This window comes from Podarcis pityusensis (assembly GCF_964106645.2).
Source record: "Podarcis pityusensis genome assembly, chromosome: 10".
Taxonomy (NCBI): domain Eukaryota; kingdom Metazoa; phylum Chordata; class Lepidosauria; order Squamata; family Lacertidae; genus Podarcis; species Podarcis pityusensis.
The window spans coordinates 42,093,856-42,112,166 of NC_138035.1; the positions used below are offsets into that span (position 1 = coordinate 42,093,856).

An 18,311-nucleotide genomic window follows, 5' to 3' on the forward strand; every position below is an offset into this window, starting at 1 on the left:
TCTCCAAGTAGCTTACAAAGAATGAAAATGTGCAATCCAAAAAAAATGTTAAAATAGTGATATGTGTGACACTTTTACAATTCGCTTCCACAAACTGTTGGAAGCAAATTACAAAAGCATTGTATGCATTGCTGTTTTAACAAACAAGGTTGTAACATCTCACCTTAATATGAAATTCAGCTTCTTAACATCTTCCTGGAACTTACCAATTTGGCACCGTTCACCCTGTGCCTGGAAAGTCTCACAGTCACATATTCCAGCCTCTGTGCAAATGGCTCCATTAAGGCATTCTTGAGGGCAAGAACCTGCACAGCAGAAACAGCCAGATGTCAACAAGCACACAAACTGCATGAACATCCTGCATGGTTTGGATAAAAGTTTACCCATATTAAAGAAAACTGTACCAGCTTTTATACAGTATAAGACATAAAGCCCAAATTATTTTTTCTTTGGTATATTATTTGCCACTTTATATGCTAACGGCAGCAGCAACAAAAAACAGTGCTTCCTTCCACTTACTGAAAGGTTGTGTTGCCACATGCAGACCAGAAATCACCATTACCTTTATTGCTGCAAAAAGCTACCATATATCATTCCTCACCAAGCATATATTCAGTTCCTTCTTTTCAGAACTTGAAGAGTTCTCTCAGAACTCAACTCTATTAAAAGTATATAATAAGTTAAAAGGATCATCCCATATAGGCTTGCCATACATCAGGAAAATTCCTGACATGTCCTGATTTTTTGATATAAAAATGGCGTGTGGGGGGGGGGGAAATGTGGCCAAATTGACAAAATGTCAGGGAAAACCTGGATGGTACAATGCAGCCCAGCTGTGAGAATTTCTTACAGACATTGCTAAACTACAACTTGGGAATAAGCACCACTGAAGCCAATAGGATGCACTTTTGAGTAAGCACATCTAGAATTGCAGTGTATGAGTGTGAAATGGGAAAACCTTTGTTCAAATCTTTCTCAAGCAGGGATTCACATGGTGGCCTTAAAGCATTCCACTTTTCTCTCAGCTTCAGTGCCAGTCTCCAAAATCCCCATCATAATGGTATACATTACAAGGCAGTTGTAATCATCACTGGGATGCTAGTGACTGCTGATGTTTTTGGATGATGCCATGGCCTTTTGGCTGGTGCAATAAAAGTTTTTGGTGATGATACTGAGATACTGGACACTTGAAATACACTATAAAATCTCAGGTTGTTACATATTAAATAAGGAATTTAAGAGTGCATTTAGCCATTTGATTCCATTTATGAACTACTTCCCATAAAAATATCTTGAAGCAATCATACAGTAAAAACATCAAACAATTTTAGAATTCTATGTATAACAACAGTTTTTATTTTTAAAAATCATATGTAAAAACAATTTCAAATTCAATATGGAGGCATAGTAGGTTACCAACCGTTGATGCCCTCCACCCCTGAAATATTGGCTTGGTCAGGGAGTAGGAAAAACACAGTAAATACTTAAACAATGAAAAGTCTTTTTCAGTGCATGCTGAGGACAAAGAGGTTGCAGCAACTAATGTATAGAATTGTTGCTATGTTTGCTGGATCCATGATTTTGGCCAGTGGTTTCACAGGACCACTTTCAATCCTCTGTGTAATAATGTAATAAACTCTAGAAAATCAAATTGTATATCAGCATTCGTGATTAGAATTACTGGCAATGATTATTTTATGGAACATTTCACAAATGTCTTTTCAAAGAGGCATCATAGTAATGATATGGTACTGACCTCCTGATGAATTCTGAGCCTGAGAAAAGGCCTCATGTATGTGAGCCCCAGAAGAAACTGCAGCAGTCTAAGAGGGAAAGACAAAAGCAAATTGTGCAAGTTCAATTAAAGCCCTTGGAAGTACAAAACTAATGTTTCTGATAATGGTGCAAATGAAAATTATGATAATTAAACTAAATTATCCTGACTTTGCATAGAGACGGCACTCAAGAGCCAAAAAACCTTGATAACTCAAACACTAGATATGTTGCACAAACAGCTAACAGACATGGGCCCTACTTAAAATTCATATAAGTGATACATTAGAATTTTAACTGTATCCCATATCTGAAATGTACAGGTTAAATGTATTGCCATTTTGTGTCATTTGTTTCCACCACTGATGTTTCTTAAAAGCCACCAGACTGCAGTTCACACATTCACCCAAGGTGGGAAAGTTGTATTTCTAGCGAAGCAGGAGGTGTACACCAATACACATACATTTGAGGCTACGCATGTGAAGCAGGTGATATGCACATATAGATTATGGACATTGTGCAATTCTTCCCTTACTTTTTTGATCATATGGGTTGGTCCTTCGCACATAAAGCTGCTACCATGATGAGACAACCTTCCTTTCTTAGAGAATTTGCTTGTTAATAATGGTAGGTGTTTCCTCACTGGGAGTTAATGTTAAAACTGTAGGTGTTTCTTTGGGGTCTTTTGAATGGGAGAGGCTCTTTCACCAAATTTAGGTTAGTAGCACTGGTCCTGGGACATCCCACTGCTCAGGAAAATGGAAGCATTTGAGAGAAACTAACTTGATGTGACTGAACTAAAACAGAGGAAGCTGCAGAAACATTCTTAACTCATAATAATAATAATAATAATAACAATAATAATAATAATAACAACAACAACAACAACGGTAAATGACCCCTGGATGGTTAGGTCCAGTCAAAGGCGACTATGGGGTTGCGGCGCTCATCTCGCTTTCAAGCCAAGGGAGCTGACGTTTGTCCACAGACAGCTTTCTGGGTCATGTGGCTAGAATGACTAAACTGCTTCTGGCACAACGGAACAGCGTGATGGAAACCAGAGCACAAGGAAACACCATTTACCTTCTCGCCGCAGCAGTACCTATTCATCTACTTGCACTGGCGTGCTTTGGAACTGCTAGGTCGGCACCAGCTGGGACAGAGCAAAGGGAGCTCACCCCGTTGTGGGGATCCAAAGCACCAACCTTCTGATCGGCAAGCCCAAGAGGCTCAGTGGTATGTATCGAAACAGCAAATGAAGGCATCCCAATAGTCAAAAGAGCAGCTTGGAACAAGGACAGAGGCCTCGGAACAGCAATGAAAATGGAGCAGCGAACCCAGCAGCAAATTGAAACAAAAAAGCAGCTTAATGAGTATCTTTAGGCAAGTGTGAAGGAGGATCTCAGAACCGGCATGAATGTCTTCCAAGTGTAGGGTCTGGGCTCTCAGTGCTGGGACCTGAAAGGCCTCCTTGTTCAACAGGTATTGGTTCAGAGCTGACCCAAAAGCCCAGTTCTCTACTCCAGTCTCATCTAAAAGAACTGTGCATTAGGGATGGGGAATATTTTCTGCCAGGGGACCATTTTCCCTTCTGGGCAACCTTCCAAGGGCCGCATGGCACTGGTGGACAGAATTAGAGGCAAAAGTGGGTACAGCAATTTAAATTTTACCTTAGTGTAGTAGGCTGGTTTCAACGCACATAGACACACCTCTCTACCCTCCATCCAGAGCAGCCTTGTGAAACCATTTTGGAGTCTAATGCAGGGGCACCAAGAGGCCTGGGAAGAGTTCCAAGGACCAGGTACTGAAACCTGGAGGGCTGCATTTGGTCCCAGGCCAGAGGCTCCCCAACCCTGCTGTACATTAAAACCGACATTGAAACTGTTATATTAGAAAACTAGTCTGCAGAGATCTCCAATGTAGTGAGGCATTGAAGCAGGGAGAGCACTTTTCACAAGTAAGCAACTCTGTCCTGGGAACCTATTGTAGAGCGGAGCAGAAGCTGTCACAATAACAGCACCGTCTGAAAAACAGCTCATCTACTGTTTCGTGATCTTGCCTTTTGCCAAGCACTAACAAAATTCCCAGTCTCTTTGTTTGCTCTCACAAAAGAGATAACAGTGAAATACACCCCCTACCCTGCTTGATGTGCGTCACTTGGTTTGTTGGGGTGGTTAATTCAAGAAGCGATTTGCAAAGAATGAATGAATGGCTGAATGTAGGTTTGCATTTTGAGAATTGCAGGAAAACAGGTATGGAAAAGCAACTCCTCCTCATCCCTGCCTTGCTATTACCATTTCCATTCTGCTGCACAAAGGCTTCATTGTAGGGATAGCAAGCTCCCCTTGTAGGCTGATGGGTGAGAGTGTGTGGGTTTTTCTTTTCTCCCTTTGAGGTATAACCTACCTCAGCTGCTAAGAGATCTCTTTTCTGACGAATTGCATTAAATTCATTCCTGGAAGAAAACAAAAAGAATCTTGTATAATCAAAGGTCTCGAAGCAACCTGAATCTGCAGGCTCCCAGGAGAGAGGTGTTTCTCTTTGATTTCTCTCATTTTATCAAAGACACCTTTCTTGAGTTAATTCTTCTTTTATTTCCCCCTTTTTAAAGTTCATGTTCAACATTCGTCTTCTCTTTTCCTTCTCTCGGATGACAAAATACAAGAGGAAACCCCCCCCCTTTTTTAATTTGCCTTTCAAAGTGAACAAGAGCTGCATTAAATTCCGCAATCCAAACTGCTGAGTATGCATAGAATTAGGTCAGTGGTCCTACGGGCAGTTTTTAACAAAGAAATATGCTGCCAATTGAATAAGTCAGTGAGAGTTGAAGGGTGCTCCATAAGCCTTTCAGACCAAACTCTTGCTTCATGCAGGAAGACTTCAGCAACGCTAATGCTTCTGCAAATGGTTATCTAGCCTCTGCTTGAGGTTGCAGTGAGGTAGAGCACCCATCCAGTCAACCAGGTAATTGATTCAGGTATCTGTTGAGGGTGCTCTGCCTTGAGCAAGGGGTGTTCCTCCCCACTTTGCCTTTTTATGAAACTGGTAATTGAAATGATGTAATACCAAGATCTCAGTCTGTTTTACAGAATATTGTAGGGGAGCAAATGGTGACACACTCAAGTGCTTTTCAAGGTCAGGTTATTATTTTTTTTGTCTTTTCCCCCACCTTCATTCTGAATAGCGCATTATAATTACACCTCACATGTTTATCTTCCCTGACTTGCAACTGAAATTGCCACCAAAGCAGTGTCAGTTCAATTGTTAAATACAATTTAGCTACTACTGTGTGGGCTATCACCTATGGCAACAGCAACACATAGAAATTAGAATTAATGGACTCTAAGGATAGTTTTAAGATCCAAAATAACTAACTCTGCTTTCAAGAACATAAGCAGTTATCAGGTAAATTATTCTTACTAGACGCTTCATCATCTGGATGGCCTTCCTTATTTAAAAGCATCCCATTTAATTGGGGGTAATGTGTCCTACATTGCTGCATGCAAATAATTTGACAAGAGATTAGGCGCTACATTTGGGTGGGGGTGTTGTGTTTAAGTCTACAAAATAGTGTATCTTTCTACTCAAAGAGAATCCTAACTAAACTGAGATAATTGATATATGTTGCCTTTATACTTCCACCACACCCATGCAAGTAGCATATTATAATTGGTAGTTCAGATAAACATTTTCAAATATTTCTTTTCAGTTACAAGCACCATGTAACACAATCAAAAGCACTTTTTCCCCAAACTTGCCTTACATTCAATTACCGCAGTTACAAAACAGGCATATTTCATTACCAACAAAATGCCTTTGGGTGACATTTTGCCTGCTAATGCTCTGAAAATCAGTAATGTCACCATGGGGGAAAAAAGTTTAATACATACTTGCTTAATTATACTTTTTATTTCATATACTTCCGATGCATCAGAGTCATGCTATACACTCTGATTGAATGGACTATTATATCCTGCAAATGATGAATGCAGACTCACCTTGGAGCTCTTTTCAGAAGAGACAATTCACAGAGGGATCCTGTTAGATAAAAAAGGCAGAAAGACTCTCACTCTTCCCCCTTGTATCTGCTCTAGACTGAGCTCAGAAAATTATGATGAATCTGAGTTCAGTTTTAAAAACAAGGATGAGTTGTACTCTTTCAGAAATGATTAACAGGATTTTCAGTTAAGATGCATCCAGGCAAAAGTAGAATTAGACTTTTTATGAGTGGCAGAAGCCTGTTATTTGAAAACACTGAAGCGTTTGGGAACTCAGAATTTGCGGCTTTCGACACATGAAGAAAACTGCATGCACAGCACAATCTAAACTGTGTTTACTGAGAGATAAGTCACAGTGTGAATTACATACAAGTAGGTAAGCTTTGGATGACAGGCATATGAAATATAAGGCTTAAGTGGAAGTCCTGCGGTGATTCCTATGCAATCCTTCCAGGATCAGGTTCACTGTCATTAAATATGAGAGTCCTGACTTGGCAAAATGGACTCTTTAGCACCCTTTTTAGATAACACGCAGAACCATCTGTTTCAATCCATAACTATTCCATGACAAACTGTTATTTATGCATTTTAAGTTTTGCCATAAAGCCATAGTGTCTCAAACAATTTCCTAGACTCTCCAGAACTTCTGTTATTAGCATGTGAGATAAAAAGCCAGCTAAGAAATACTTCATCAGTGAATTTTTTTTTTTTTTTTTTACCATTTCAACACTCTGAAGGAAAAGCACAACTCCAGGAGAAAACTGTAAGTTACTTGGAAGGGAAATAAATTTGTCATCCAATTCTATGCACACTTTATTGGAAACAAACCCCGTCGAATACAGTTGGATTGGCTTCCAAGTTAACACGCACAGAATTGCGTTGTTAGCTGTTTTAAACCAAAATTCCTCAATTTAGACCACAACTTTTTAACCGCATCAAAGTTGCTTTTGTTTTCCATATACCTGAGATAAAGAATACAGCTTATTCAGTAACAGAAATAGGTTTTTATTCTTTTGCAAGAAAGGAGGGGGAAAGCAACCAACTGTATTTTATTTCTTAGAGCTTTTATCAATTATTTGTAGCGAAAAACACACCAAGCAAACGAACAAAACTTACCTTCCAAGGAAAACAGCAGAAAATGAACCCAAAATATGTCCCACGGTATCATGAAATTGACTTTTCTCACAATGTTCATTTCAAGGTAACTTCTTAAGATAGAAAGTGTCCAGACTGGTGCCTTTAACTATGATGGCATCTTAAAAGTTAACGTCCTTCGCAGATCTTTTGTAAATTTGGTAAACTGAAATAAAAAGGGGGGAGGGGAAGCAAAACGGAGCTTTCTTGCCACATTCACTTTTTTAGAGCTTTGGAAACGCAGCATGCGCTTTGGCTGGGGTTCTCTCATTAGTAATGCATGGTAGCTCCTTACCTGAGTCAGTATTAGTTACACGAGACCTGACGCTCCTACTCCTCTTTTGGACTGAATCAACCCTTTATAACGCTTGGGGACAGTGACACAGAAAGAAATCTTTCTGTGCCACATTACTTTGAGAGATCATTTTGCATCTGTCTGCTTTGAAGCCCGCACTGACCAAGAGTTCCTCCCCCTCTCCATCTTACAACCACAACTTGAAGAGTTCAAACATTCAGAAGCATTCGTCTTTGAAACACATTTGTTTCAATAGCAATGATGTCAATTTGCATCAAGCAAGCATTCATTTGTAATGGGTTTAACCTGAATTTCTGAAACGTGACCGTAAGCCTCTCTCTTACATCGCGCATAGTCTACACAAAAAAGCGACGCCATTTTGATGTGTGTAGGGCTCTCAAAGACGTCAGCTATGGAACCATATCAAGTGACAGAACAACTGTCTCTTGATCAGAATAGTTCAATAACTCTCATAAGAGATGCAAAGGAATGTGTTCCATTCAAGTGATGGGGCTAGGGGAACACTAGTCCCTGGTGTTGGAATCTTGTCAGAATGTCATGCAACAGGAGCATATCCCCCCGACATCAACATGTTTGGATGTTAAGCTAAGGGAGGCCCTGCTGGTAGGTCTGCCACCCTTCCTGGTTCAGTGAAGACATAAAAGGACCTTGCTTGTGGTAGAACCCAGGCAGAGGCGCCATCTTCTCAAGAAGATTCAGGGGGCCTGAGATGATCTCCTGACATCACTCCTGTGATGTTGCGAGGAGACAGGGGGCAGAGCCGAATGCCCCCTGAACATTGAGGGGGTCCGGCCCCCTCCAAAAGAAACCATTGTGAGGTCCAAAAGTGCATTGGCCCCTCCGAGCTGACGTGTCAGACCCCAGGTTGTACAACTTGCACCATCCCAGTATGCTTTTTGACAACTGATCAAGACACATTTCTTTGCCCAAGCCTTTGATGGAGTTTTCTCTTCCCTCCTCACTGCTGTGCTTTTATTCTAATAATGATTGGTGTTGTGGTTTTATTTATTTTAATACACACTGTACTTGTTTTCGTTGTGATATTTTTGTAACACAACCGGGGGCCATTTTGGTAAACACAAGCTTTGCAAGCATAAATAAACAAGCAAAATGATCTGACAAGGACAAGGTTATATCACCAGACTTCTTGTATTTAGCAACTATTTCAGAAGAGAACATGGGCAAGTTCTTTACCTGAAGGGATGTGAAAACAGCAACCACAGCCTCAATAACATTTAGTATTTCCAGCTGTAATCCCCCTCTGGCTCTTCTTGATTGCATCATGCAAATCCTTCCACATGGTCAAAAAGTATGCTCAGTCATTAGAGGGGACACTAATATTATTTAAAAGCTTATAAGCTTATTGTTGCTGTGGATTTACACAAAGCCATTGTGGCCCTCCGCATTTTGCATAGCAAGTAAGTGTTCAGTTGAGATAGTGCTGCGGTAGCATAATGCTATGTAGTGCTTTTGCAGACAATAAAGCCCAGTGAAAATACCAAAATACAGTATAACCACCACCACATCTTCTGCTTCATGCCTCTCCCCTATGTGTTCATCGACATTAATGCTCACAGAGAACAAGGAATTAATTGTGTTCGCAGTCCTAGTTATCAGGACTGTGACACCCATCTGGACAAATCCTGAAATGAATTGGATTCAACTGGGATTCTTCCAGACTGGTGAAAGTCCACCCTGAGTGATCTGGACTTGTCAAAAGCAGGGGAGCAATCAGGTTACGAGGAAGAATAAGACTGATGCAGGAAGTTTCACCCACATCATCTCTCCCCACCCCACCACTTGCTGCCTGCAAGGCCCACGCTTCAGAGCCCATGTCAGGCTGGGGCCACAGCAATCCTGCTTGAAATGGGTCCCAAACCAAATAAGGAATGCCTACTAAATACTATGGGACGCGGGTGGCGCTGTGGGTTAAACCACAGAGCCTAGGACTTGACGATCAGAAGGTTGGCAGTTTGAATCCCCGCGACGGGGTGAGCTCCCGTTGCTCGGTCCCTGCTCCTGCCAACCTAGCAGTTTGAAATCACATCAAAGTGCAAGTAAATAAATTGGTACCGCTCCGGCAGGAAGGAAAACGGCACTTCCGTGCGCTGCTCTGGTTCGCCAGAAGTGGCTTAATCATGCTGGCCACATGACCCAGAAGCTGTACGCCGGCTCCCTCGGCCAATAAAGCGAGATGAGCGCCGCAACCCCAGAGTCGGCCACGACTGGACCTAATGGTCAGGGGTCCCTTTACCTTTACTAGATACCATATGAACTTAGTAACAAGGCAACAGCACAAAAGGGATGCTGCAGTCCTATGTCCATTTACCTAAGAGAAAGCCCCATTAACTCAATAGGATTTGCTTCTAATTAGATGCAAAAGATTGTGCGATTTCCTTTTCAGAACTGAGGATACAAGATTATCAGGGACAGCCAGGAATGAATATATGCCTGCAAAATACAAGCTGGATTTACTAATCATTTTGAACAATTGAAAAACATTTTTTCCTTCCATCTCTCACTTGTTACTGCTTGTTCTAGTAGCATACTGACTTATTGTTTCGGCCATCACCACCAACATTGGGAGGGTGCACCATCTCTGATTTATTTATATTACAATCAATACAAACCTCAATTTTTAAAAATTAGGTTACCAATAAGAGAACAAAATCTGGTTGTCAATAATGAACAGCTCCCAGCAAATCCTGTAACATTCTAAAATATTCTATTAATGGAAAGCAGCACAGCTCTGTCTCTATTAGATATTGACAAACAGAACATCCTCTACAAAAGAGAGGAATGAGAGATTTGAATTTCATTTTTTGTCTCCGAGTAGTGTGCTCAAAATCTGTTGTTGGGAATCACAAGTACAGAAAGTAGTGTTGCACTCAGGTCCTGCTTTCAGGCTTCCCATGGGCATCTGGTTGGCCACTGAGTATTGGGCTACAAGTGCCTTTGGCCTGATCCAGTTGGCTCTTGTGAGAACCTATTAACAGAATGGTAGTGTGCATGGAAGGGGACACGGGTGGTGCTGTGGGTTCAACCAGAGCCTAGGACTTGCTGATCAGAAGGTCGGCAGTTCGAATCCCCGTGACTGGGTGAGCTCCTGTTGCTCGGTCCCTGCTCCTGCCAACCTAGCAGTTCAAAAGCCCGTCAAAGTGCAAGCAGATAAATAGGTATCGCTCCGGTGGGAAGGTAAATGGCCTTTCCGTGTGCTGCTCTGGTTCGCCAGAAGCGGCTTAGTCATGCTGGCCACATGACCCGGAAGATGTACGACGGCTCCCTCGGCCAATACGGTGAGATGAGCGCTGCAACCAGTCAGCCATGACTGGACATAATGGTCAAGGATCCCTTTACCTCTACCTAGTGTGCATGGAAGGAAATTGGAGCAAAGGAAGTCAATGTGGTGCCCTCAAAACAAAACAGGGAATATTTGAAGACCCTAGGCCAGTTCTCTACCACTTAAATTTCTGGAATTCTCAGGACACGGATTAAGAATCTTTTCTTTTTTCAGCACTGGTATTATCAAAACCAGCACCTTATGATGAAACTTACAGGCCTATGCAACACTGAGAAGGACCCTGATGAATTTCTAAGATAAATTTATTAAGTCACATTATGAAAATAATAGGCTATAGTGTCTTACTAGCATGTTTATCTGGCCCTGGTCAAAATGGTAATGATGCGTATGGTTAGAAAATCTGCACTAGGCATTTCTATTTGATGCAGTGTACATGAGCTGTTGGGATAACGTTTAGAAAATTATCACTACTTTATTGCCAAGCACAACCCAGCATTGTTTACTCTAATAACATTTTTAAGTAACTGCTTTATTCCTCAGAGATGTCCATTGTGATATATACGCTAGTGCTCCCACAAAAACTATAGGTGCACAACTGCATGGGAAAAAGCTAGCGTGCAGGCTTATCATGTGGGGCAACAGCAGCCATCTGTAATCAGAGCTCTGGGACTTCTACTAGTCAAACACAATTTGTAGAGGCTAGTTCCCAATAACTGTGCTCCATCAGTTACCTATATAAAGGGCGAGTCTTTTAAAAGAGGCCCTGTGGAACGTGTGTACTCTGTATCCACGGGACCTATTATAAAGAACTCACCCTGTATAATCACATGGTGAAATTAATTCGACAACTGCAGTCTTATACGCACTTTCCTGAGAGGAAATCTCTTAATGTATTGACTTTCATCCATACAATTGCACCTCAAGACAACTAGTAGCAGCAACAGTGATGATATAACTTCTGCATTTATCTTTTTGGTGCTTCTAAAATGCTCTACTTTGCTACTCAGACTCCTTACCAAATAATGGACAAGTGCCAGGAAAGAGGAGACAGCCAGAAGCAATCACATCCACTGCTTCTTTTGTGATCCCTTTAAGTCCCTTGACCCATTAAGATTCCCTGATCTCACAACAGGAAGGACTATGCAACTTAAAAATGTGTTCTACACATTGGATTATATCCTGTAACTTCAACCAACTGATAAATTTTCTTCTTGAACACCCAAATATGCAGAGAATTGTGTAAAGTTTTCAGACAAACAAAAGAATTCAGTTTTCTCCATCTTTATTTAAAAGACTGAACAAATGCATAGTTTTCTTTTAACGGTAAGACTTCTGGTAACGTGCACGAGCACCAGGTCCACCAAACTTCTTGGATTCACAACGACGAGGATCAGCAACCAAAAGGGTCCTATCGTACTGGATAAGGATATCCTTTATCTCCTTCTTGGAAGCTTCATCAACATCTTGGGAAAACAAAATAATACTTGCATTAGTCCTCAAAACATTCACTTATGTGCAATGCTGCATCTGGCTCAGAACAGTACAATTAAGTACCAATAATACTCTACAAACTGTCGCCCTACACAGCTGGTCTGAAGTTATGCATTTGTAAGAGACAAGAAAAAAAGTTAAATGGAGAAACTTACATTTCTGGTAATAAGCCACCAGCGCTTTGGAAATAGACTGCCGAATTGCTGTAAAAGAAATCAACAATTAGCACTAGATACAATCTGGTTAGCAAAGTGAAATGCAGATCAGAGCACATAACTATGGGGTGACTGGGGATATTTAGGTAGTACCTCTGAGCTAATATGACTATGCACGCATATTGCATATACACATCTACAGCAATACTATCTTGCACACTCCTGCTCTCTTTTGGTCTGGGATCTCATGTATAAATTTGAGGGGGGGGGGGAACCTGATACAAGAACTAGCTGGCAAATTTAATAGATGGAACTGTAGACCTATCAATATTCTTATAACATCTATAATTGTACGAAGGTGGATTAGAAATACTTATGAGCATTTTAGGAAGCGGCTAATATACGTAAACAAATGTCTGTTCTTTTTGAGCCCAAACGAACAAGTATTGCTTATAAGTCATACCGTATATTTGTGCTACGTGACCTCCACCCTTCACACGGACTCTGATGTCGACTCCTGCAAAGCGCTCCTTGCCCAAAAGGAGAACTGGTTCAAGCAGCTGGAGAAAGAAGTTATAAAATTTATAAAAAGTTATAAAAAGAACATTTAAGCACTCATGATCTCAGCACACTTTAATTAGCAGTGCAACTACAAGTTCTGATTCTGTAATGTAGCAATTACAAAAAAATTAGTAAGCCTGCTCTATGTCCATCCAATACATGTTTATCAGGCTGAGCCTACTGTATGTAGGAAACGATAATAGATCACTAACAGCACAATCCTATGCATGTCAACTCAAAAGCCCCACTGTGCTTGGTGTGACTTACTTCCAGGTAAATATGCACAGGGTTGCATCCCAGGGATACAGTAAGAATGATTGTGCTTTTAATTACTTCAGTGTATGACTGCATCACCACCTAGAATGCAAATTATTTTTTCCTGTTCAATCTACCTGAAGCACCACTTTTCTCCATACATTCCTAGTCATTCTGTGAAATCTGCTTGAGAAAAATTGCTAACTGTCCCTTTATGACATGTCTGGAGGCCACAAGAGATGAGGTATTTAGACCTATACTGTAGTATCTGTATATCTGACAAGTGTTTCCTGTGTTTAGTTTTAGACATCAGCTTAAAACATTTTTATTTACACCAGCTTACCCTACCATGTAACCCAGTTATGTTGCTTTCATGTTTGCCTATTTATGTTTTGACTGTTATGTGCACTGTTTTGAGACCATTTTTTCATCTTGATTTAGTGGTATAAAATGTATGTATAAATACTTGTACCCTGTCCATCTGATTGGGTTGCCCCAACCACTCTGACCAGATTTGATTATTTACCCAGATACCCACTTCAGTCCTACTTCTCCACTGCACTGCAGAAATACAGTACTGGTGGTCTAAACCAGAACGGCCAACATGTGGCCATCCAGATGCTGTGAGGCTACTGTTCCCATAATCCCCAACCACTGGCTATGATGGCTGGGAAAGATGTGAGTTGGAGTACAACAACAACAACTAGAAAGCCTCATACTCCCCCCACCTCAGCTTTAAAAATAAAATAAAAGAGGCTTGTCTTTTAATAGGTATAGCTAAGTAGTATTCAAAGGCACAGAAACACGCAACACTGCCCTATTTGCTTTCAAACTCGTGACACCCCCTTACCATAGTGATTTCCAAACTATAACACTACCCCAAATGTTAAAGGGGCAGTCACACTACAATGACTGTTAGGAAGCAGTGGTAGGTGCCTTATTCATGCAGTCCACCCTCACAATAGGTATCTGCATAGATGACACTTTTATTTACTGGGGCGGGGGGGGGGGGGTTCAGTTAGTACTAGTATGCTAGGTGGTACCTCTATACAACAATCATTTCATGATGCTAAAATGAAAGTAGCAACTTACTTTGTACTGCAGTGTTCTGGGCTCTATCATTTCCAGAGGCCTTCCATTCACCTTAATGAGGCCATTTCCTCTTTTGCAGTGAGCAACTGCAGTAGCAGTTTTCTAAAATAAGGTAGGGAAAAAACAAGAACAATTCTAACATATAGTATATAGTTGAGCAGCATTAATTGTATCTTTCCCATTCTAGAATATAATTTTGAAGCAACCCCTATATACAGATCACTACTACTAAAACCACTTTCAGTAGCTGTAAGATCTGGCTCACACTTCAGTGTAGCCTCTGCTATTCATATATATCTATAAAATCCTATCCTCATTTCTCATTATGCAATGTAAATCCTTTTAAAAGAAAAAACGCTGCAGAGATCAACAATTTGCTGGGAACCACAACTGGTGAGAGTGCACTGTTGCATTCATGCCCTGCTTCCAATAGACATTTGCACAAGCTATTGCAGGAACAGGATGTTGGTACTAGATGGGCCCTCATCCCAATTCAATACTCTTTTTATGTTCTTACGGACAACTCCGTAAGAGTTGGTGGAGCAATGGAGTGGCAAAGACCCATTATAAGAAAGTGAGGATGTACTCCATGTCACATGTGACCTTAATATATATCAAGGCTGGAGTAGGGCAGTTAACAATATAGAAGGGGAAAACGAATACTATTGACATAGAATAATGCAAACTAATACGGAAAACTGAAGCAAACCAAAGCAGAAACAGCCCATTCAAATAGACAATAAAACAAAACCCCATTTGATTTTTTAAAAAATTACACTGTAAGCTTTTCAGAAGGCAAAGGGAGGGAAATTTGTTTGCCTGGCGCCTAAGCAAAAAAAAAAAAAGGGGGGGGGAAGGCTTACAAAAGCCACGTGGAGAAGGACCTCCCATCACCCCGCCAAGTTATGAGAAAACAAGACAACTCGTTGGGAGGAGCAGGGGGCGCTGAACCCAATTCGCCCTCCACTCAAGCAGCTGCAGTTACTTTATTTTTGGGCGGCGGGTGAAAAAGGGAAAATGAGCCGAGGCGCGCCAGGAAAAGGAGACACGAGGCGCCTCCACCGCAGCAGCCGAGACTCACGGGGCAAAATGAGAAGGTCCGGTACCCGCTCCCTCCCCCTGTACAGCCCAAGAGTCGCCAAGAGAAGAAGCCAGGCCCAACCACCACCCCCTCAGCCTCACCTTCCTGCCGAAGACCTGCACGCTCTGGAGGGGTCCCTTAGCCGGCATGGCGCCTGAGGGAGGGGACAAAAGCACAAAGAAACGGGCGAGTGAGAGACCAGCTCGCGAGACCCGCGTTAAATGCCGCGACCGGGAAAAAGGCCGGAGCCCCACGGATCACCCACCTTGCCGTCAGCGAGAGCGGAAGAGAAAAGGAGGCGCACGGGGCTTCCCAGGCCTATCTCGCAGGGGCAGGCTCGGTCGCGCGGGGCGTGACGTTGTTTCCGGCGACGCCGCGCGCTGCCCGGCAAAGCTTCCGCTTTGGCCTCCCGTCGCTGTTTCCGCAAGTTGCCTGAGGGAAATGGCGGCGCTCACGGCTCTCTTGTTCGCAGGGGTTCCTCCGCGAGGGTCATTCCTGTGTGGAGAGAGAGAGAGAGAGAGAGAGAGAAGGTGGGGTGGGCGGAGGCAGTCAGGCGCGTTCATGCTGCATAACGTTTAATAGGCACATTTACGAGCCCACCAACGGTTTAAAGCGAATTCGTCGCCCCCCCCGGCCTCCTCCTTCCAAAGACTTTATTAAAGGTTGGTGGGCACTGGAACTCTTATGAAGAGTACAGTTCCCATAATTATTTGAGGGAAGGCTTCAGATATGTTTTATAAGTGCGTGTGCAGACTTACTCAACCTTGTCATCCTGTAATTAGAAAAGCGGTCGTCATGGATACTCAGACAGAAGATTTGAATACAGTATATGCTTTGCCCAGGCGTTTTATGGCAGGGTAGAAATTAGCATATTTTTAAAAATCTTCTGATTACCCTATATCCTACCTCCACAACCCAGATAGTGTGGGAATAATGCCAACCATTCCATAACCATTGCTTATATTTCAAAATGAATTCCCTTTATTGCAGTGAGATCTACTTCCAAGTACAGGGGTACCTCGGGTTACATACGCTTCAGGTTACAGACTCTGCTAACCCACAAATAGTGCCTCAGGTTAAGAACTTTGTTTCAGGATGAGCACAGAAATTGTGCTCCGGCGGCGCAGCAGCAGCAAGAGGCCCCATTAGCGAAAGTGGTGCTTCAGGTTAAGAGCAGTTTCAGGTTAAGAACGGACCTCTGGAACGAATTAAGTACTTAACCCAAGGTACCACTGTAAATCAGCCATTCTTATTCCTGTTTACTTAGAAATAGGTTCCACAGTTTTGGAGCTTAAACTCAGATAAATAAGTGTAGGGCTGCCATATTTTAAAAGTAAAATTCCTGACACCTGCAAAGTTGTTGAGTTCTTTTTGGGAACAAGCCCCAAATTGCTGAGGGTTTTTTGGGGGGAACCTCCCCCCAAAATAGTGATTTTAAGCTTTGGAAGCTGTTTCCCCTGCTTTTTCTATCGTGTTGCCATACATCCAGGTGTACCCTGACATTTTGCTGATTTGGCAAAAAAATTCCCCTGACGCCTCCCAAAAACCAGGACTTGTCAGGAATTTTCCTGACATATGGCAAGCCTAAGAAAGTGCAATGTTAAGCACATAGAATAAGCAAAGGATAACACTTTTAGGATCACACACAAAATAATGCCCTTTAGCTCTGGATAAACTAATATTCTGTCACCTTTTAGTATCGTGCTCTTCCCATTAACACCTCTCCAAAGTTGGTATGACTAGACAAGGGAAGGAAAGTCCCTATAAGTATGACTTGAGCTAAAATCCTACACACTCTAGGAGCAAGCACCATTAAATTTACTTATGAGTAGACATGCAAAAATTGTGCTGTGAATTTAAAAGGGCCACTGAATATCTTTAAGGTGCAAGGGTTGAACTAAACCTATAGCTGTATCAGGAAACTGAACCAAGTTGCACCTATCCTGGCTACCACTGACTGGACCAAAGTGCAGCTGCTGGTTCTATGCTGTTTAGTTCTTGCATATTAATGTCATGCCACATAACTGCAGCTTTGCAGTTGCATAGATGTAGGAATCTGATTCAGTTTGCAGTCCTATATCTGCTTGAGAGTAAATACCATTGAAACCCCATAAGATTTGCTTCTGAGTCCATACATACAGAATTGCACTATCTGTACTTTTATCATGGAAAATCTGAAAAAAGAATGCTGGAACACAGAGGTTTAAAGCATGGACCTGTACCTAGAAAAGGTGGGGCAAAAGTTCAGTGTGGACAAGCCCACTAGTGATAATGATAATGATTGATGATATTTTCCAGCTCCAATCATAGAGATTATTCATACATGCTTTATTTAATAATTCTGTTAGATTGCTTTCCACATGTTCCGTGGTCCAGCAACACCTTATTTTTTGTTCTTTGCAATATATGCAATTGAGGGAATTGCACTGAATTCACTATAAGCAGTCAGGCATAATTGGAAGCTATGAAAACTTCCTATTTGCCCACAGTGCCATCATATGGAAAATGGAAGCAGTTCCAGGCCAATCTAGTGGGTCCAATATGTATTTTGTTTTTGGTGCATAGCCCTTGCCACAAACTGAATCTATCAGTTGTAGTCAGTCCTGCTTCCCATATCCAGTCCAATTCACTTTCAAATAAAAAAGTTTTGTGGTATATATCACAATGGACATCTCTGAGGATTAAAGCCGTTAAATACAAATGTTAGAGAAAACAGATAATGCTGGGTTGAAAGTAATGGTTTCTTGGTAGGGCATGTATTTCTCCAAATTTTGTGGGACTTGCTTCAAATTAAGAAGTATTTTTCAGTTCGTCCAAGGTTTGCCTTCTCTGTTACTGTTGTTGCTCCACTAGTGATAAGAATAGAAGTATAAAAAGTTACTAGAAGTTTTATTTATTAGAACTGGAAGCCTCCTGTTTTATATTTTCCTTCTTCCCATATGATCCATGTTGACTAATTGGTTTTGCAAATGGCCAGAATTGGTATGCCACCTAGCGGTTATTCTAAATATTTTCTTATCGCTGATAAGCATAACACAGGATAGGAATAATACCACTATGATTGTACCTTATTTGCCAGCGAGCTTTGAAGTAGAGGGAGATTTGAACATTCAAACGCTTATCTTGCCCTCAAGTTTCTGTTGTGGGGCTAATG

The 18,311-nt window shown here is 41.7% G+C and overlaps 2 protein-coding genes and 1 long non-coding RNA gene across 3 annotated transcripts in view; 1 reads left to right on the top strand and 2 right to left on the bottom strand.

Moving 5' to 3' along the window:
- Positions 1 to 6,972, bottom strand: part of OTOGL (otogelin like) — an 83,803-nt gene extending 76,831 nt beyond the window's left edge. Inside the window, exons 1-5 of the mRNA XM_080972054.1 lie at positions 6,888 to 6,972; positions 5,772 to 5,811; positions 4,180 to 4,228; positions 1,757 to 1,823; positions 207 to 305 (exon numbers count right to left, since the gene is read on the bottom strand). Coding sequence (XP_080828180.1) covers positions 207 to 305; positions 1,757 to 1,823; positions 4,180 to 4,228; positions 5,772 to 5,811; positions 6,888 to 6,966 — 334 coding nt within the window. The 5' untranslated portion in view covers positions 6,967 to 6,972. The remainder of the gene's footprint in view (positions 1 to 206; positions 306 to 1,756; positions 1,824 to 4,179; positions 4,229 to 5,771; positions 5,812 to 6,887) is intronic.
- A 4,815-nt stretch (positions 6,973 to 11,787) lies between these two features.
- On the bottom strand, positions 11,788 to 15,438 carry RPS16 (ribosomal protein S16). Its single transcript, XM_080971344.1, has 5 exons — positions 15,259 to 15,438; positions 14,077 to 14,178; positions 12,632 to 12,728; positions 12,169 to 12,216; positions 11,788 to 11,985 (listed from the first exon to the last, which is right to left on the bottom strand). Exons 1-5 carry the CDS (start codon positions 15,304 to 15,306, stop codon positions 11,840 to 11,842), a joined length of 441 nt encoding a protein of 146 aa, XP_080827470.1. The 5' UTR covers positions 15,307 to 15,438; the 3' UTR covers positions 11,788 to 11,839.
- Positions 15,439 to 15,562: 124 nt separating this feature from the next.
- Positions 15,563 to 18,311, top strand: part of LOC308457480 — a 29,500-nt gene continuing 26,751 nt past the window's right edge. The window contains exon 1 of the long non-coding RNA XR_013976939.1: positions 15,563 to 15,819. This is a non-coding gene — a long non-coding RNA (uncharacterized lncRNA). The remainder of the gene's footprint in view (positions 15,820 to 18,311) is intronic.